Source organism: Lichenostomus cassidix, chromosome 7, assembly GCF_008360975.1.
Source record: "Lichenostomus cassidix isolate B80296 chromosome 7, HeHo_3.0, whole genome shotgun sequence".
Taxonomy (NCBI): Eukaryota; Metazoa; Chordata; class Aves; order Passeriformes; family Meliphagidae; genus Lichenostomus; species Lichenostomus cassidix.
The window spans coordinates 17,796,774-17,816,933 of NC_139488.1; the positions used below are offsets into that span (position 1 = coordinate 17,796,774).

The following is a 20,160-nucleotide window of genomic DNA, read 5'->3' on the forward strand; positions in this document are numbered from 1 at the left end:
TATTATATCCTCAAAACCTCCTTTGACCAGTTGAGCAGTTCTGTATATATATACACACAGAGTCACACCAAGGCAGTATAAGAAATAAATTAAGTGACTGAATAAAATTCTGGTATCGTTAAATAGTACTTTTCCCTTTTATTATAGGATTTAAAAAAAAAAAAAGAGTACAATCTAACTACAGCTGAGTGATATTTATTAATACACCAAAGGAAATGAATTGTCTATTACAGAAAACGGGATCAGGCTGTAAAGACTTCACTTTGGGAACAGGGTATTGCAGTTTTCCAATAGAGCCTTCCATCCTAGTGTTATTTCTACTACATTTTTTCTCTCTGATAGAAAAACACAACAGGAAAATAAAAAGACAGTGTTGTCTAAAGCAGTATTACAGCAAAATGAGACAAGTCCAGTACAAAAGCTGGACAAAGCAATATTAAGGGTTTCAATCAGAGTTACTATCAAGGGAATTTAGGCTCCAGATCACAGCATCTGGCAAGTTTCAACTTCTATGACTAGCAGGAGAAACATTCCTCTTATGTTACTGCATTCCTATATTGAGTAAATTAATTTATCACAAAGTGAATAAATTAGGATGAGAAACATATCTGTTCAGGCTTTCATATATAAATACATTTTCAAAGCGCTTTCTATCGATCTTTAGATTTTTTAAAAGATCACAAAAATTACTTTTGCTTGAAAGATTGGTTATTGTATTAATTATTTTCATTTTGTAGGGAAGTAACAGCTATTGGAACTAGTTAGTTTAAAAAATAGCAGTTGTTTCAGATTAAAATAATAAGCCCTTCAAATAGTCCTTAGACAGAGCACAATACCAAATCTTGCTGTTTATATGCACCCACCCACAGCTCTAACATTCATTCAGTCCTACTGGGTTAAAATCTTTTCAGGTGCTCTGTGAAACAGCTGTTTTTCAACTAGCATGTTTTTGTCCTATATACATGCCTGACACAATATTAGATGTTGAAAATAAATCCTACTTTAACCTCTTAAATTTCCACCTGAAATGGAAAAAGAAAAAAAAAAAGCCTGGAGTACAAGATACACTTGCAACAGAAATCCTTTCAGTAGACAAGCAACTCTGCTCGTAGGAAATTTAGGAATGCTTCTGAACATTGTATCAGGATGTTTTGTGTAGCTTGACACACGGGAAGTGAAAAGCAGTCACTCTTTTTCCTGCAATACGTATTTTCAATACACCTGCAGCCAAATCTCTAAGGACACAAGATAATTTCAGAATCATAGGCCAGTCTTATCTCAAAATTAAGGAAAAAAGTGCACGTGGCTAGCAACTTTGGGATGAATACCTCAATAAATTAAGATTACATTACTACTCATTTGGTAAAATTGACAGCTAGCAGTATTTCTTGCCTTCTTGTGTTAGAAGTTCTTAATTACTTGTATTGTCCTGTTTTCACATGAAAACCCAAGTTACATCAGGACAGCAAGTCTCTACTGAAAAAACACATATGTGTCCTTTGCTAGAGTGATGATTTGGAATGGGGAACTACATCCTATAAGCCAGATTTCAAAATATATGAGCAGAGAGGTCTAAGAATTTATAGCTTTTTCTGCTAAACTGCTGTGGCGGTGGTAGAAATAAGCTCTTATTTTTATTTCAAGAAAATGCTCTGCACAAGGAAGATGCTCTAATCAAGAGCTTGTTGCAGATAACTTGTAGCATCCTGATTAAAACATTTATTTTTAAACCTGTCAGTCATTACTATGTGCTATTAATGCGTAACTTGGAAGCTTATTCATAAATATGTGACATTTGGGTCACTGAATGGATTATAATGATAGAACTATGGATCAAATTTGGAAGAGTACAGTATAATGTTTGGGAGATATTTTAAATGTTTTTTAAATACCTCTCACTTATCTCCTTGCTTAACATTTACAAAGACCTCTTTTTAGCATAAAACTCCCTGTTTATCAAACAATGATACAGGAAGAAGTTGTTTACATTTTCAGAAGTACCAACATACATCACTTATGACAAAAAAACCAAGCACTCCATAAGAAATGCTCAATCACTGTCAATCATACACACTAAAATATACATAAACCAAAGCATGTGGTATGAACTGTATTAGATTCAAACTGAACACAGAATTACAACTATAACAAACAAAAACCGAATAATTACTAGTGACTCACAGGCTGATTTACACATCTCACCAAACTACTGGAAAGATAGGTAACCATAGAAACCTGTCAGCCTAAATTCAGTACTTTAGAATTTGTATTTAGTTTAAAATGTTCACAATTCTGTTTCTATTTGACAAAATCCATATTTTTAAAGGCTTCAGTTTTTGCTTTGGTACTTAAATAAATGCTTAAAATTATTTCATCTCTTGGTTACTAATAATTTGCCTTTTATATTTGATTTTACCCAAGTAAAAATTGCAATTTACTCTTGGTAATATAAAATGTTAATATATTTTAATATCACAAATTAATTTCTAACATTTCTTTAATCATTGAAATTAAGTAACAATATAAACCAAACACTTCTGCACTTACTATTAAATGTTTTGCATATAGACTTTTTTAAGCTGCACACTAGCAGAAAAAAGAAATTACTCAAATTAACTGTTAAAGCTGAAATGCTAATAGCCTTTTCAACTTATAGTTCTTTTTCACTGACAATTGCAATTTGCATGGCTTAAAATTTAATACTATCATTAGTACTAATGTCCTATATTTTACTTCATAATCTAAATGAGTAAAATATTATTTTTGTAGTTCACTGGCTCTTATACTTAGGCTGTAATGTTCAGTGTGTATTTCATTATGTAGATGAGCAATGGATGTTGTCTAACATGATTTAAATGGGTCAACAGTATTTTCCTATTCACATTAATCATCCAGACAGCCACACACACAAAAAAAAAAGCCTTGAAAACTAACCTAGGAAATCTTTTTATCACTGACTCTTCCCACTACTCCACCAGCAGCAAACACATGCTGCAGGAGACGGGAGCCTCGGGAAGTGGGAAGGCAAGGCTGGGCGCTGCTCCCCTCGCCAGTGCACAGCTCCCGCCGCTCCCTGGGCTGCCCGCGGCCCCGTGCCAAGAATGATTCTCGTCCTGCGAACTTCAATGGGAGCTGTGTGTTGACAAACTGAGCAAATCTGAATCGGCAAAATTCATTCTTGGCACGGGGACACACAACTGTGCTGAATGCAAAGGCGCGCTGCCCGCTCCTCTGCGCTGGCAGCCGGCTTCTTCTGGCGTAAATATGCTTGTCAGAAAACTCCCACTAAAGTCAAAGGACACAGGATGAGGCCATTTATTGCCAATTGTTTATAAAACACATCAAAATTAAGGGTTCTATTCTCAAGCCACGTAACTACCATCTATCGCCCAATTCATATATGGCATATTGCAAATAAAATGGCAATTTATAAATAATGTAGCCCTTCTGTAAAAAGGGAAGCTGTTCTAATAAATACTAGAGAAAGAATGTAAGTATAAAACAGGCAAAAAGTAACAGGATGATTGTGTACCAAACATTCAGACTCATTTATTCAAATATATATATATATATTATTACACTTTAAAAAAAAAGAATACCTCATTTCTGAACTATCTTCACCAGGTTATTTACTCATCTTGTTCAGTTTATTGGACTATTCTACTGTCTGATTTTCTAAGCTAGATAGAGTAAGCAAGGATTCTTTGCAAGAAATTAGGTCTCAAACTCTTTTTTCTAGACTGAAAAGCGTTTACACGGTCTTTCCTGCACAGACAGTAAATCTATAAGAAGAAATAAATGTTTTGCTTTCCACAAGATGAAGATAACCTAACTTGCCAGCTAGATATGACAGGCACTTCTCCTGAGCAGGCTTAGCTATCTTGTCTGCAAAACTGGGCAGTAATCTATGAAATTCTCTATGGGAACAACCACCTATTCAATTACTAATTTGCAAACTCAACTCAGAACTTCTACATTCAGTCAATTACACGCCAAGAATCCTGCTGCATATTTTTTTCACATGGAAAACACGATTTCAATCTACATGCATGGTGTACTGAAAAGCGATGTGACTGTGAATTTGAATTTTACAACCCTGGCCACAACTTCATAAATGTCAAGGCTCCAGATCTGCATTCAACAGGCAAAGAGCAACAGCAAAGCTGATTCTGACATGGCTGTTCCCCTGGCAAAGGCACAGTCAGTGGAAGTGTTATGCCCATGCCTGGGCTGTGCTTGCTCATCCTGCAGTGGTTGGTAGTCATTGTCACCACTTGTCTCACCAGAGGTGACAGGAGAAAACCACTGCCTTTCCCCAGCCACCCCAGCAGATTATTTTCATCTGGTTGAACTTGCAGCTGCCATCACCCCACCAAGCCGATTGCCACATTCATCTGGTCCTCACACCTGGGGATGCTGTCACAGCAAGCCCAGCTAAAGTCTGTCCACCAGCTATCTCACGCTGTACCTGATTTTGTGAAGCAGCTTTTATAGAAGAGTTATTTGGATAAAACAGCCTCTAAAGGAACAAAACCAAGACTGTCTTTATCAAGCAGATTTTAGAAACAGCCACTTTTGTAGTCTTTGGGTTGCTCGGCAATTAAATTTTTTGCCAGAAAACATGTATTAGTTAAGGAGGGTACTCTACAACTCAAACCTCTTAGACAACACAACGGTACTACCCAGAAAGCTGCTGGGACAGAGCTATACCAGCAAAATAATTCTTGTTGATACAACTTCATCTTTTCAAGCAGCTAATTTGAGCTTTCCCAGAAGAGAATGATTCCCATGAGCTGAGCTTCTGCTGATTTAGCAGGGTGTGTCAGAGCATGAATAAATCTTTATAAACCCAGACAAGACCCACCACTCTATTTCTTTAAAGAACACCCATTTCTACCATGACGCATAGGAATTATGTTAATAATAATAGTAATCAGTGCAGAACAACCAGAAATGGGTTGGAGAGGTGAGCACTGCCTAGCCACCTCACAGGTGTCACTTCAAAAAGCACAAAGCAATGACATTAAGTCTTGCCATCACCTCCCATTTCATCCACGAGGCACGACTGTCACTCAACGCTCAAATGTCCAAAAATGACTATAAGCAATATTTCCTCTCAGTGTCAACCCAGGATGGCTTTGAGAGATGCCTATCCACTTTGTCCAGGGAAAAAGACCTCAAATCAGCAGCTCTAGATGAGTTTACAAGCCCACTCAAGAGCTGAGAAGTCAAGCAGAATATGGGCAGATCTGCAGTGACTGCACCATTTCTTGCATAAAGCATCTCCATTTTACATGGAAGGAAGCTAGGAGTTCACTGTTGCTTTGGTCCAACTCCATCTTCACCTGTGTCTATCAGAAAATCTGAGATTGAGTGCCTGGAATTTATGTGAAAAACAAACTTTCCTTTTTCTTTCAATGTTATGCCACATCTGTTGGCTTTCTTATTTAAAAAATACGTAAGACAGGACCTAATTTAAATTTTTGTACAAGAACACATGAAGCAGGTAATCTGAGAAGTGTACACATTTCTATAGAGAACATCTCATATGCTGTATTAATGTATAAATTCAGATCGTGTTTATTATTGCTATAGTTCTTAATGGTTCAAAATGAGCTTGATCTAAAATGAAACATAGCTTTAAGCAGGTTTTAATAATCAATACCTGAACATAAACATCTTTAAAATGTGAAAGCTGGAGACTTTATAGAGCTGGTTAGAGTGGCTGGTTATTTATAATCTAAACTCAAAAGAGAACAGTGCGACTTTCAAAAACACTCATGGAAGTTTTCTCAAGCTGCATGCTAGAGAGTAAGTCTGCCAAAAGACCTCCAAGGAGCTCTGAAGAGCCCTTTATTCTCCTTTCTAAGGCTTCCATGCAGCAGGGCAGCTTGTTGAACATTTGGTTTTCAACATTCTCTTTTTTCCTCAAAAATTACAAAGTAGAGGGATAGACATTACTGATTTGGAAAAGACATAATCTCTAAAAGGAGAATGAACAAACTTTCCATACTTTGTTTCTATGTCATAAAACATGTCCAGTGTTTTTCACTCAAATAATGTTTTCAATATTAAGTATCTTGAGGGAATTAAAAAAAAAAATCAAACTTCCCTTGTCCTCCAAGGAACAGCCAGTTATCATGCAGATAAAGCCCTTTGTCAATGAACAGTTCAGTTGGTAACATTTACCAATCATTTCTTCTAGACAATTTTAGGAACATAGCAATACAATGTAGTAACTATAACAAAACAGAGAACTCTGACACTTCTCATTACACTAAACACAGCCACATACTATATTTTCCTGGCTGAATTGCACCCAATAAACTACAAGACCTTACCCTGTGGTATGCAAATTATCATGCACGCTCTTACATTTTACTCCTACAATTAAAACATGCACTATTCTGGTTACACGACACATCTCATAAAGTGAAGGAGACTGCAGTTAAGCAATTACAAATGACTGTGAATCTATTAAAGATGGCATTTGCTTCTGTCACAGCTCTAACCCAATGCAGCACACCAAGATCAGGGTTAAAGTGAATATTTAATTATCCAAGCTGGACAGACTACATGGTGCTAATACATAACAAACAATACGCAGTTTTCAACTTGTGACTCCACAAAACCTGGGAATTTGATAGCAAGACTTTTATTTAGAAAGCAAGTTCATTATGTGCCATGTGGCAAGAACCACTGAGAAGAGTTGGAATGAGGGACATAAGCTTTAATGGCAACTGCAGAGACAGATGGAGAGAAGGTCAGGGAGAGAAAAGTTACAGTAGTTCACACAACAGTGTGTCAGAAGAAGCATTTGGCAAAACAAATTTGGGAATCTGGCAATCAAAACACAAGTCATATAAAGAGGGTAAAAGATGACCAAGTGAGAAGAAACCCTTATTACAAAACAACATGATTTTAATGTTTTGAAGCAGTCCCTTTTAAAAAATCTTCTAGAGTCTTTTTTCTCTCTAGGTTACACTGAAGTCCAGTGGTGTGACCCGGACTGGTGAACACAAAATGTGAGTAACTTTTCTCAAATGGAAACTAGAACCTGACTTCATACAGTGCCTTCATACTTAGTGTTATAAATTGCTTTAAATACTGGCAGGCAAACAGCCATTAGGCACTCAAGAGCTCATACATAATAATACTTAGCATTTTTATAGAGCTTTTCATCTTCAAAGTGCTTTACAAACAACTCATTAATCTCAACCAATGCACCTGCAAGGTAGATAAATATCTGCATTGTAGGTAGAGAAAGACTCAGAAAGTTCAACGACTTACCTAAAGCCATGCACACTACCAGCCCCAAATACCCTAGCTCCTGGCTCCTAGTTCTGTGAAGGACCTGAGCTTCTACTCTGTGTTGAGATCATACCTTCTCTTCAGCCACACAGCCATTAGTGAACTTATTTTACTGCAAGGCAGTGGCAGAGTAGCAGTTTAGCTGGAGACCCTTCCTCTTCCAAGGCTGGTAAGCTCCCAAGGACTGCTAGCTCCCACCAGGATCACCAACCCCAGCAAGTGGGAAGTCCATGAGATGCCAAAGTGAGACTCACCACATAGATTCTCAAACTGATTCACCACCAAGCAGTGAGCTGAAAAAGCCTCTACATTGGCAGAAGCCTTTGCCGCTCTCCCTATTTATTTCTAACTGCTGCATAGACTCCAGAGCAGGAGATTTCTACAATGCAGACAACAGAACCCTGAAGCCTGTGGCCTCTGAGTACTGCCACAAGTCAAGAAAACAGCTTCACTCCTCTGGTGTTCTCTAACTATCAAACACTTGTAACGAAATTTTGTCTTCAAGAATGGTAATTCTCTTTCCTGTTGGTGACTGGAAAAAACAATCTTAACATTATTATACTGCATGATTGTACTTTTAACTTTTTGAGGTTTAAAAATATCTGATATGATTTTTTTTAAACTTCAGAAATACGAAGAACGTCAAGCCTGGAGCAGATGAGAAACGTGGAAGGTGTGAACAATACAATACCTGTACTGTGCTACAGCAGACTTCCTATTCCATTACACAGAAAAAATTAATCATGAACTTTTAGTACTGACATCTTTATTTCAGATGTTTACTAGTCACTAGATTTAAACAAATAAATCTGAGAATCCTTATCTGTTCAGTCTTCACATTTGTGAACCCAGAGCTTAACAAGTTCTCTAGCCACTAGTTCCTCCCTGGGTTAACAGCTCAGTCAGACAAACTATTACAATAACAGAAAAACAAAACCCACTTTTTCTTAAGATATCAAAGAAAAAAATTTCTCTACAATTAATGGTATAACATGTTAGCTAAGTAAACATGAGCAGTAAAAGATAAATGGACAGCATAAATGTATGTAGCTAAAAGAGCTCTGCCAGCCTGCCCAGTTGACCCAGGTATAAAAGCTAGAATGAGAAGAAAGAAGCAGCCTTTAATTACTCTTCCCCATCTTAATGTTTCAAACTTACAAAGAAAAAAACTAACAAGGCCACATAATCCAAAGCAACATGAAGAAACAACTCCTGATCATTAAGCAGAAACTACAAGTTCCCCACATTTAGAAGAATTTTAAGCTAATTATTTCATTGATTTAAAGTGAGCTTTTGTCTGACTGCCAACAGCATGCTTTAAAAAAATATGTTATATCTACAACTCCCAATGAAAATAAAGGCATATAAGCAACCTAAAAATAAAACATACAGGAAATGCAATTAAACTTAATTACACTGAACACTAACATTTATTCTGCCATCATAAAAAAATTCTAAAAACATTTTCTAAATTAAAAAGTCCACCATAATATTCTACAGCTAAAATAATATGCAATCTTTATATAATGCAGTTTTTCCAACAGAATTAAACAGATTAAAGAGCAACACGCAAGAAAAAAATTAAAATATGCAATTATATCCACTAAACTCTGGAAGCCTAAAAATGGTGATGCAGTAAAAAACTACCCAACATCATAATGGTAATGCTGCAACATTCTTTGTTATTTTGTTTAATAACTCATCACTTGATTTGTACGCGGTAATGAAGAGATGTCACAGAAACTTGTGTCTCTGAGTGCTCTATTCTTTCCTGCTTCTGTTTTCAGGGTAGGTTAAAAAGAATCTTTTCTCCTAATCATCAACAAACCAATACCAGATTTCAGTTGAGGTAAAATATGCTACTCATATGTACAAGGCAATGCTACACAAAAACAACAAAGGAAAAAAAAAAGCAAGAGGCGAGGTCTTAACACAGTTTTCTTTCAATTCCCTTGGGAATCATGGTTCTATAGGTCTTGAATTCCCAGGCTGAGGGGATCATGTTCATCAGTTACGGCAGCTCCTCTGGGCCTAAGTCCAGGTAGACTGCTTGTCTAAACCTGATGAAATATAGGCGCCATCAGGTAACAGCAGTGGTCAGAGAGACTCCAGAAATATGTAACTGAAAACTTAAAAAATGAAATTAAAACAAGGCTGTAGCCAAACAGCCTCTTTCTACGGGATGTAAGAACTGTAAGGCAGAGTGTACAGCATACAGACTGCTCCTTATATATGTTCTCTTGCCTTTTCACATAGTTAATATGAAAGCTGGATTGTGCAGACAAGTGTATTTTAACAAACATTGATTTTAAATAGAAATGCTTAGGAAAGAAACCACTATGGCAAATACACGTGGCTTGAATAGACAAAACATTAAAAAAAAGTCATTGCCCTGTAATCCACTCCCCCTCACACTTCATTACTTCAAAATATTTTCAAATTAAATTTTAATGCTAATAAGTATTGCTAGATCAACAGCACTGGGATGTGGTGTCTAGAAGCACTGCAAGCTAACCATCATGGCACATCACCATTTCAAACAAAGAGAAGAGGCAGCAAGACTCCCACCAGATGTGCACAGGAAGTGCTATAGGAATGTGCTTGCTTGGGAGTGGAGAAGGGAGGAGGAAACAAACAAACAAAAAAAAAAAGTAAAATTATTCAATCCCCAGTTGATAAGTTCATTGCAACCGGAGGTCCTACAGGCAGTTGTAGCCCAGTAAAGGCCTTTTCAGACTGCATACTTGATCAAGCACTATTTTGAAATCAGATTGTAGTGGTCCAGCAGGACTGTCACTGAAGAATGCTCAAAAGCACCTAAGCTTTTGCTTAAATTTCCTCTTAATTCAGAACTGTCACCATCAGAACAGCATGTCTACTACATCCAAATATCATGGAAAGGAAAACCAGCTCAGATTTCTTAACACAGACTTCCACTACAGCTTTAGCACCAAACAGGTTCAAAACTAGAAGCAGTTTGTCTTCAAGGTGACTTCAGCCAAAATCCACATTTCTTTACAAAAAAAAAAAAAAACCCACCAAAAATGAAAAAACAAACAGAAAACCCCCCCAAAAACCCAAACAAACAAAACAAAAAAATTTTAAAAAAATCCAAAAAACCCATGACACCATAGCAATATTTTTTGGTAGCCTCAACCTTACACTTCAACTACAGCTACACACAGAAAGCCACATAAGAAATGAGGGTAAGTGTGCCAGACTGGCTCAGTAGGGCTTCCCCTGCACAGCTAAAGAACACCCATGACACACAAATCCCAGACTTTATAGACATGTGATGTGTCACTTTTATGTGCACCTTAAATTCAGCTTCTGGTCTAGGTAGGATAATTCAGTGCAAAAACTCGAGTAAAAGAAATTCTTATCTAAATCTAGAAAGCCACTTCACCTATGTCCACTGCTAAACTGCATGTTTGCCTGGTGGCTCAGGAGCAGCAGGCACTAGGGCAGGCTCACACCCTTTTTATCCTGCTGATGCTGTGCTGCCACAAAACCCTCCAGAAATTACTCCCTCGGCACTAGAGTTTCTCCATCCATCAGCTAGTGCTCACGATTTCAGCCCCTTTCGTCTGCTTTAGCTATCTGCACTGTGAACTCTCAGAGGCAAAAAAAATGTTTTACGATATGCTCACAGGACATTTGATCCTGTGATTTTAGGGAGTGAAGCTACCTGCTCTAAAATACAAGGCAATTCACTATTTGAAGTCCAGAATTTCTTTAGGAATGATTCAGTCCTTCATTCTTTCTCCTCAAATGCTATGTATTACTCTAAGCAAGCTTAGAGACCAGAAGAGATATGTGATATACTCTACCACTATTCTTGATGTTTTAAGTAACAGAACATTCAAGGACCAAGTAGCCAGACACTTCACAGTTTGATCCTGCATATAGGCTTGGCAGAGTCATCTTCCAGTATAGATTTTAGGAGCCTTATTTTTGTTCCCTTTAATTTAATCTCTAAATATTGTGAAGTGGTATCCGTTGTTTCACCGATTTGCTGTGTGAGTATAGAGGAAGTTAAATCAGTCACTTGGTTCTTTGCAGAATAACATTAAAATTTGTGTGTGTTTGTTAACACTGCATTTGTGAGCCAGAAGAGTAGGAGAGTGAAGCAACACACCTAAAAGAAAGACAAAGTTTGTCCTCTGTGTCACCCAGAGGCAGCACTGAACTGCGTATCTTGAACTAAAATCACAGACATTACTTTCCACCCTATTATGAGGTATTATGTTGAGCCTTTGCTTCTGCATCTGCAGCCAGGAAAGGAAATGCCAGACAAGGAGAAGAGACTTTAGCAGGCGATGTAGAAGTCGTGCATGCAAACAGTCCTTGCTCACAGACATCCGCATGACCAGCTGTGAAGACAGAGACAGAACTGTAAAATCCACTTTGGAAACACAGCAGCAAGCCAACTCCCTATGATGGCGCATCCCATTTTCTTGCTAGAGTCATCCCCAGAGTTTTCTGGTATTCTCCTTCAGGGTAGCCTTTGCACAAAGCTGGACAATGGCCCTTGAGCTAATCACCACACCAGGGCAGTGAGCTTCTGCAGGTGGTGGAAAATGCCCAGAGCTCTGCAACGGGAATGGAAAGAGGAAGCAGCTCTTTTCTACCTACAGAAAGCTCCAAGTGAACTTTAAGGAAAATTCCGCAGAATGGAAAGTGATACATGCAAAATACATTTCCAAACAAGGTCTGTTTTGCCTGAGGAATTATGGTAGGCTTACTTTCCTTAACTTCTGGCATGTGAAAATGTACCTGTCTAATATATTTATCGCAAACGAAACACTGGCAGATACAGGACACTGCCTGAGATCTGGGCACCCAAGATATAAGGCATGCAGAGCAGAGAAAGCATTCCCAAAAAACTGAAACAAAGTACTCTTCAGGAGCTTGTAATTAACTTTGTCTCTATGTGGATTTTAGCTGGAACCACAATGGTGATGCTCCAGTCCCAGGTCAATGGGCACCTTCCTACAAAAGAGAAAGGACTTCTTAGTATGAAACGAATGGCTACAAGAGTAGGTGCAGATCAGCAAAGCTGTTGATGTGGCAGAAAATGTTGGTTTTCAGCAGCTGTCCTGGACATCTGCTAATGACTTTCCTTCATTTAAAGGCAATATTAGCTAATGCTGAGAAACCTAAGCTCCCAGAGAAACCACACCCTACAAATCCACCCACAGCCAGAAGTGATAGATCTTGTAAGAAAGAAAGACACAGTGTGCTGCCAACAATACATTACCTCTCAACTGAAAGAAGACAATTAAACACTTTATTGAAAGGGGAATATTTTTTCTCTCGTGCCACAAACCATGAAAGTGCATGTCTTCCCCAGAGCTGCTGCACTGTTGAAATGGGAATAATTCCTCGCCTGCCTGATTATTTTCAAGACAGGGATGAAACTACCTTAGGATCATTTTTAAAATGTTAAAAGTGTACTACAATCAAATGGTTTGAACTTCCACCATGCATCACTTGCAGCTCATAATACTAATGTTAAATTCTGGAGACATGAGTCTGTCTACAAATTACTGGAAAATGTGAATTAATATTTTCTCCCAGCTAATTGCCTAACTCATAGATTGCACAGTGCACCCAAGCATATTTGATCTTGAAAACTCTCTTGCACAAGTTTTAAATCACTTTTTCTTATTTGCAAAAAAAAAAAAAAATCAGAATTACAGGATGCATTTCACTGTAAGTCTGGAATACCAGGAAACAGTCAAGTCTCCCCTAAACTGTTATCTGTGTATTCTATGGTTAATTTTTTAAAAAAGCATTAGCTTAAAAGCATTGGGAGTTACTATAGGTGATGATTAATTGTTTGAATTGTACATTTCTAAATTTAACAGTGAGGAAAATACAGATGAAGAGATACTTCTACCATTTGAATATTAATCATGCTAAGCAGATTTTTAGGATTCATTCTTAACGTAATAATAGTACCTAGTATGCTGAAATTTGTGGTTAAATATTCTTATCAAAGAGCAAGCTACAACAATTAAAAAAAAAGAAGCGTAACTCCTGTTTCAAAATGCACCATCAGAAACATGGAACAAGACTGGTTTAGTAGCATGTGGCAGTAACAAAAAATCTGAAATGCATACTTTGATGTCAGAGGAAAAAAAAAAGAAAATTACCTAATTTTGAGTCCTTCTTTCACTTCCTCTTAGAAATACTGAAAAGTTTGAATTTTGTAAAACCATGAGCATTAGCAAGGTCTGCAGATTAAAAAACTGCAATAAATTAACTGTATCAGAAATACTGCTCAGTAAAGGATTCAGTAAAGCAGGCTCTTTATTTATGTAACCACTTCCCAGATGGAGACCCCACAGCATACATTTATACAGTAACACGCAGAGTTCAACATAAAATGGCAATTCAACAGTTGATTACCAGTTTTACCATCCTAAATGGCAGCCACGTCTGACCAGGAAGAAAAACACTGTGTAAAATTACATGCCTGCATTCTATCTAGAGCATGCAAACCAAATCATATTGCCCCAGTCACTTGCTACACCTTCTTCTGTTAGTCCAACTAATGTTTCTAACACGTGTAATGCTTCAGCAGAATAGTTTGATGATTTTCATATAGAAACCCTGCTGGAGAAGAGTTTCTTATTCCTTTAACATACTCAATTTTGGCTAACCGATGAAGTATAGACAATACACAACCATGCATTACCGACAAGGCCTGTGAACCAAACTTGTGATCTATATGGCCCAAAAAAGAAAAAAGAAAAAGAAACAAAAAACCAACCAAACAACAAACCAAACACCAACTCGTTTCTAATGAGACTCAGCACTTCTGGGCAAACTTGAAAGTGTGAGGCTTTGAAGCTGTACTGCAACAGAATCAACTCCAGCTACGTCCCCCTGCTTTTATTACCAAAAAACCCCAACAAAACGTTTAAAAACACGTTTATGTATTTCTTCCTCATTTTACTAACAGAGAGGAAAGAGTAACATTCTCAGAAACGTTTTGAAAACAAACATCTCTAAAAGGCTCTATATTTACAGAAGTACCTCACAACATCTGACATTCTGTGGTGCTGGAGACAGCTAGAGCTTCTAGCTTCGTGCAGTTTCCAGGTTTCCCATTGAAGTGCCTGTGGGTGAATTCCCAGCTCTGCAAGGGGCTGAAAAAGGCAGTTCAGCCCCTTAAAAAGCTGTCAGCCTAGGAACACAAACTACATATCTAAGGATGTCTCACACTCCCTCAGTCTATACTGATGGAACTTCAAAAACCTGGCCCAGAGTAAGTCACACAATTACAGAATACTTACTCATTGTTAGGGAAGCAAGATCAGAAATCAGTTATATCAGTATTTAACACAACAAGTAACTCGTTTTACAAGGGATATCATCTCATCAATTATTTCCTTGTGGCTCTAAGCTCAGAAATTTCATTACAAGAAATTAGGGGCTTCTACTCTACAATAATTTACTTGTATAAAATAAATAGATCTGTAAGAGATTACTATGCTTGAAACCATCTAAGATGCAATTGTAGATATAAATGCAGTTTTTTCATGTCTTCTACTTTATTAACAATAAAGTATCACAGATGCAATAATTATACCAGAAACTGTGATATTATCAAATAAGGCTATTTACAAGCCAGTGAATCAGCATACAATCCGTATTATTTCTAACTACAAACTGTTACAGTAACTTAAAGTGTCTGTGTTCTGGATGTTTCTTAGTTTTCTTCTGCAAAATAGTAAATTCAATTCACACTTCTATGTATCACCTGTAAAATTCTTTTTGAATAATCTTCAAGAAAAGGCAATAGCTAAAATGCAGTTCAACCCACTGCTAGTCCACTCTGAAATGCAACATTTGAACATACAGAATTTCACAATGGAAATTCTTGTGGAAACCATTCATACTCTGAAAGAGCTGTGTGCCTTCTCCTTGGGTTGAAAGTGTTTGAATTCTGACATTAGCAAGGCAGAGACTATTCAAATAATTTCCCCATACGATTATTGAAAAGTACTTTATAACTTCCTAATCTCTTTCAGTCAATTGATCTTCCTTTTAAAATATAATGAAGTTTTTTTTCAGGCTAGCCTAAGTTCTTCTGATATGTAGAGGAAGTATTCAACCAGTATACAAACTTTCAAGATCTCTGCTACTCAAATGCACTTATGTAGAAACAATTCCATAATAAAGAAAACTTCCATCATTTACAAAAACATAACATCAGATATATTTTACGAAAACACAAAAGAAGCTATAAGAAAGTAATTTTGTTCAATTTAGGCAGAATATATATCCTTAGGTGAACAGAAACCTAATTTAAATTACTTTTGTCTTTCAGTATTTGCAAATTAAATTATACTGAACTGTCCAACTCGAGGAAAATCGGATTTAGTTTAATCAGTCTTGTCTTAACTATGACAGTTTCACTTTCTCAAGTCTCTGGAAAAGCATATCCTCTAGGGAAGCCGAACACGGTTTGATGCCTGAGGGGAAGGTAGGAAGGCTTAACAAATTTAATTCACCTGGTTTTTTTTTAACTGGATTACAAACTCTGGGTTTTAATTGCGCATGGTGCTACAGCTGGAGATAGGTTATGGGCACACAGCTTTCGCTTGTGAAAGGTTATGTGCTAGAAAAAATGCTCTTCAGAGAAGCTCAGGGCACGGGGGGACAACGGGCCCTGGAAAGCCATTGCACACACGGGCGTGCCAGCGGGTGAGAAGGGCTGCACTTGAACGGGTGGGTAGAAGAAACACGTATACATAATGTCAGGTCACTTTGACAGCAAAACTAGAGCAAAACAGCATTCCTGCAGCCCCCCACCCCGTGTGCGAGCCCCACGCCCGAGCACGGCACCGGAGGAACACGCCTTAATGGGCAGAAGCCGAGACTGGACAGCTGCGGCCGCTGCTGCGAGCCCCGCCGCCACACGCCTTCCCGCGCCCCGGCCGGCGGAGAGCTCTCGGGCTGCCCTCGGCAGGCGCGGCGTCTCCCCGCTGGGACGGCGGCGGGTTCGCTCCTCGCTTTCAAAGCGAGCCCCAACTGAGCGGCGGCGCGGCGGCGGGCACGGCAGGGCAGGGCAGGGCAGGGTACGGCAGAGCGGCGGCCGGCCGGGCCCGCGCTCACCCCGGCGGCGGCGCGCACTCACCTCCGCTCCGCAGCGCGCGGGCGGCTCTGGGCGCCGCCATGCTGCCCATGTGAGGCGGTCACGTGGCCGCGTGTGGCGGCGGGCCGGGAGCGCCCCCTTCCCGCCCTCGGCCGGCGCGGTGCGGCTGCGGGGCTGCGAGGGCAGTGAGGGCTGCGAGGGCAGTGAGGGCTGCGGGGCTGCGAGGGCAGTGAGGGCTGCGGGGTTGCGAGGGCTGCGAGGGCAGTGAGGGCTGCGGGCCGGAGCCGGGAGGCGGCCAGCGCTGCCGGGGCCAACCCGCACCGCGCCGACCCGGCCCGCTGCCCGCAGCTCCTTGGTGCGAGAGGCGCTGCTGAACTGCCTTTCTGTAGGGCCCCCATCCTGCTCAGCTCGACAGCATCCCCAGCGGGCTCGGCAACTGCTCCTTCCGCCAGCGGGAGACACGGCAGGGAAACAACTGCGCAAAGTGGGACTCTGTACACCACATGAGTTCCAAACACACTATTCCATGAGTGTTAGAGCTACTTCATCATTTCTTTCCATTAAAAAATAAACAAAACCCATCTAACCAACAAAGAAACACGACCACCCTCCCTCCCCCAACTTATACTTTCGTGAATAAAATATGAGCTAAGAGGGGATCTAATGAATGCACACAAACACCTCGAAGGGCAGTGCCATGAGGATGGTGCCAGACCTTTGTCAGTGGCGCCAAGTGACAGGATGAGGAGCAATGCCACAAACCAGAGCACAAGTTTCACCTCGACATGAGGAAGAGCTTGCTGTTGAGGGTGGCAGAGCACTGGAACAGCTGCCCAGGGAAGGGCTGGAGTCTTCCTCTCTGGAGACATTCAAAACCCACCTGGATATATTTCAAAATGCAGAACTAATACAATAGCATTTCTTCCATCCTCACACACATGTAATGATTTTTGTATCCTTACATACATGTGTGAGTGTACACACAGTGGTAATCTGTGGGATAAATAAGTAAATTGTCAAAACTTATTTCCAGATTTATTAACCTCCTGGTACAGCCATTAATAACTTTTAACTTCCCATGTACAAATTTTATGATTTAGTTAAGAAGAATAGATTCAAAGCCCAAGGTGGATGGGAATGCTGATCATATTTACTTATATTTACTTTGGAAAAAGCACCCAAAAAGAATGAACTTAAAAATAATACTACAAGCATTTCTGCTTTTAAGGAGCAAATTCCAAGCATTCTCTGATCAAAAAAATGTGCTGTGATCTTCTTAGACATGGCTAGCAAAAGTGCATTACTTAATCAGCTGCCACAGCATGATAGGCAGCCTATCATATAGCTTATATCCAGACCACACAATAGTTCAGAGATCAGTACAATACCTTGCACTGCCTCCAGAAAAGAAAACATTTCACTTCTTATAGCCACATTCTGCATCAACTGACATGTTTCATCATCAGTATTCAGTGAGGGGAGAATGATTAGATTTTCACAGAAATAAAGATATAGAAATAAATGTAGATGAAGCATTGCTAAGCTGATCAGTTACACCTTGTGAGTACCACGACCCCCTACTCACTGGTAAGAGGTATTGCACACATTTTATTTGCAGGGCCAAAATGTGTATGTCTTCATTTTGTTCCTAATTCTACAACATAGTATGGTCTTTCAGGAGTTTGAATTGCATCAGGCATCATTTTATCCTCTTTTGTATCTTGGCAAGGCTTTAGGAACCCAGACACCCAACCACTAGTTCTGTAACAACAATGTGCAGTGTAAAGCAATCACACATTCTGCTGCTTGGCCTAAGGAACTATATATACTCTCGAGGGGGTGTGCTTGTGTGTGCTTGAAGAGAACAGCACATTTCACATGAAAGTATCCAGGTATGATGAGTAATTCACCATGTTTTCCTCAGCTGTCACTAAAGGACAGAAACAGAGAGCTCTAAGGTAGCCTAGTTTCATGTTTCTTATTTGAGTCAGCAAGTATTTCCTACTCAGTGGAATGGGGCTGCTGTTAGAGAAAATGAAGTGAATGCTTGGCTTTTGTCTGCAGCTGTAAGACCCATATTCCTTATTGTAACAGCCTGAAAGCTGGTTGATGGCATAAGAAAATGGAGGCAATACTAGTTATGCTGCTACCACCTTTGTAATTACCTTGTCTTTAAGTGTCAGTCTATTTCATAAGTACTTGTAGGTATTGCCTAGTGTTTAGACTGGACCAATTATTTTTGCATGCCACAAAACAAGAGGGGATCAATCAAATTACGACCAATTACATTTCAAGTGAACTGTGTAATTTTTGCAGTCTCTGGATGAATTTTAAGCCTAACTACAGTCATTATTCAGTAGTCTCTAATTTATAGTCAGATGCAGGTTTTCTCCTTTTGCTAAGGAATATAAACAACAAATAAACTTTCTAGGAATATAAACAACAAATAAACTCTATAGCAGTAAAATGGGGATGAACATCTCTGAAAAGAGAGATACAACAGATGCTAAGACAGCAAACCTGAAAAAAATCATACTCTGCTGTGTTCAAGTTCCGTCACCAAAAGAAAATACATCATTTTCTTCTTCACGTGTATAATTGTCCTTTGGTAACACTTGACAAATCCCCTGAAATGTTTAAGATGGATGATGTGGATGTCTCAAGCTGTCTGATGTCTCAAGCTGTCCTGAGTTTCAGGCTGAATGGCAGCTTTGGAGAAATCACTTTTCAGCCTAAGGTTTTTTCAACACGTCTGTGTGAAAGACTTTCCTTGAAGAATGTTTCACATCCCATCTCACTTACATTGGTTCTGTGCTGTCAAAACCACCAAGTTCTAAATGTAGAATCTCAACTTTATTTCCTCTCAAAATTGAGCAGGCTGATATTAAAATAAGCAAAAGTGTGCCAAGGAAGACATAAAGCTAAGGTTTTACATGCAAGTTTCAAAATGGTCTGTAAGAGCCAGTAAGACAGCAGAGTTATACCTTTTGTACACATGAATCTTATGCACAGCAATACAGAAATATACTTCTAGTTTAAGTATAGCAGCTGGATATTTCTGAGATTAGACTTAGATTTTCCTGTCTAAGATAGTCTTAAAAGATGATTTAGTTGCACAGCAGCTTTTGCTGATGAGGCTGGTGCTGTTTGAGTCCTGCTCTAATCAGAAGTAGGTGTTCTTTCTTTCAGCACTGATGTTCATCTGATCCAGGGTAAGAGTTCACAGCCCTGAACTTGCAAAAACCCAGAAACCTCCAACATCAGTGATAAATATATATAACCAGATAAAACTATACCAAATAAAACTTATATCACAACCCTGGGGAAATAAAGCAACATATTTACAGAACCTGTCATATTAAATTCATTCTAGGCAAAGATTTTCTCTTTTCCATGAAACAATCAAGTTTTAAAAGGTGAACACACCATATAGCTCAGGGAAAAGCCTAACTAGAAGGGAAGCATCTAAAAATAGCAGCTATTGAACATGGAACACCTCCCTTATTGCCCTACCATTTAGAAACAAAAAAGGGGATGTCAAGCTCTTCCCATTGATTTAGATTTTCTTTACGTTTTATCTCTTCAGCTCAAACTGTGCCACAACCACAAATGGAGCACATACCTCCTGTGTGAGGAATGTTTACAGCATTACATGTTCTTTATTTACGAAAGAAAGAAGCTAGTGCTACTCTCAGAAAAAAAACAGTGCACAGTACTGCACCTGCTGTACAGATTTTTGT

At 39.0% G+C, this 20,160-nt stretch overlaps 1 protein-coding gene across 3 annotated transcripts in view; it reads right to left on the reverse strand.

The window, feature by feature from the left end:
- The window catches only part of METAP1D (methionyl aminopeptidase type 1D, mitochondrial), a 44,586-nt gene extending 28,012 nt beyond the window's left edge, over positions 1–16,574 (reverse strand). For all 3 annotated transcript variants that reach the window (XM_085066461.1, XM_085066460.1, XM_085066459.1), the window contains exon 1: positions 16,463–16,574. In XM_085066461.1, the coding sequence (XP_084922587.1) occupies positions 16,463–16,511 (49 nt within the window). In that variant the 5' untranslated portion in view covers positions 16,512–16,574. The remainder of the gene's footprint in view (positions 1–16,462) is intronic.
- Between the last annotated feature and the right edge of the window lie 3,586 nt (positions 16,575–20,160).